Raw genomic sequence first — 968 nt, 5'->3', positions numbered from 1 at the left:
CAGGGCTTGGTGAGGGTGCAAGAGTGGGTACAGGGCTTGGTGAGGGTATCAGTGGATGGGGGAACAGGTGAGGGAAGAGCAGTGTGTAAGGGGCTTGGTGAAATGAGTGAGGGTGCGGGAGTGGGTACAGCACTGGGTGTGAGAGTTGCTGAGGGTACAGGAGTGGGTATGGAACTGGAAGTGGGTGCAGCAATGGATAGTGAGATAGTTACAGCCTGGGTACAGCAGTACTGTAGCTGCAGGTAATTTTTTTAAGTCATGGGGATGGGTATCTCTGTTAAGTCTAGCATTGCTCATCCCTAATTGCCCCTTGAACTCAGTGTCTCCCCTGGCCTTTTCAGAGGGCTGTGAAGAGCTAACCACATTGGGCTGTGTGTCTGGAGTCACCTGTAGGGCAGACATGTGGCAAATTCCAATCCTTAAAGGGGCATGACTGATCCAGGTAGGTTTTTCCAACAATTGGCAAGGATCATATGGTCACCGTTCAGCTAGCTTTTTATTGCAAGAGTTTTTCAACCTCTATCAAGGAGGGATTAGGAGCCCATGTCCCAAAGACACTGATCTGGAGTTCTGGGTTGGTCGTCCAGACGTTACTACAGCACCCCCCTAAGGGTAGGAGTGGGTATGGGACTGGCTAAGGGAGCTGATGCAGGGTCGGCTTGGGACTGAGTATGGGAGATGGCACAGGATCAGTCGGAAATCAAACCCCACTATGTCACAAGTATAATAATTAGCAATTTAATCACTTGGACGGTTAAATTGCCAAGCCTTGCTGCCTAGAGAAATTCCCACCTGGTTCCAACAGAAAGCAGGAAAGTAAAACTTATTTTAACAGACTTCTCCTCGAACCTGTGGCAAAATGGATTATTAATTACAACTGTATAAATATAAGCTGTGACAACAAGGTGCAGGGCTGGATGAACACAGCAGGCCAAGCAGCATCATAGGAGCAGAGAGGCTGACGTTTC

At 48.8% G+C, this 968-nt stretch overlaps 1 protein-coding gene across 2 annotated transcripts in view; it reads left to right on the top strand.

Moving 5' to 3' along the window:
• Positions 1–858, top strand: part of LOC109924736 — a 10335-nt gene extending 9477 nt beyond the window's left edge. For both annotated transcript variants that reach the window (XM_048620267.1, XM_048620266.1), the window contains exon 8: positions 342–858. In XM_048620267.1, the coding sequence (XP_048476224.1) occupies positions 342–433 (92 nt within the window). In that variant the 3' untranslated portion in view covers positions 434–858. The remainder of the gene's footprint in view (positions 1–341) is intronic.
• The last annotated feature ends 110 nt before the right edge of the window (positions 859–968 follow it).

Source organism: Rhincodon typus, chromosome 45, assembly GCF_021869965.1.
Source record: "Rhincodon typus isolate 14 chromosome 45, sRhiTyp1.1, whole genome shotgun sequence".
NCBI classification, from domain to species: domain Eukaryota; kingdom Metazoa; phylum Chordata; class Chondrichthyes; order Orectolobiformes; family Rhincodontidae; genus Rhincodon; species Rhincodon typus.
This window is presented reverse-complemented; position numbering and strand designations above follow the sequence as displayed.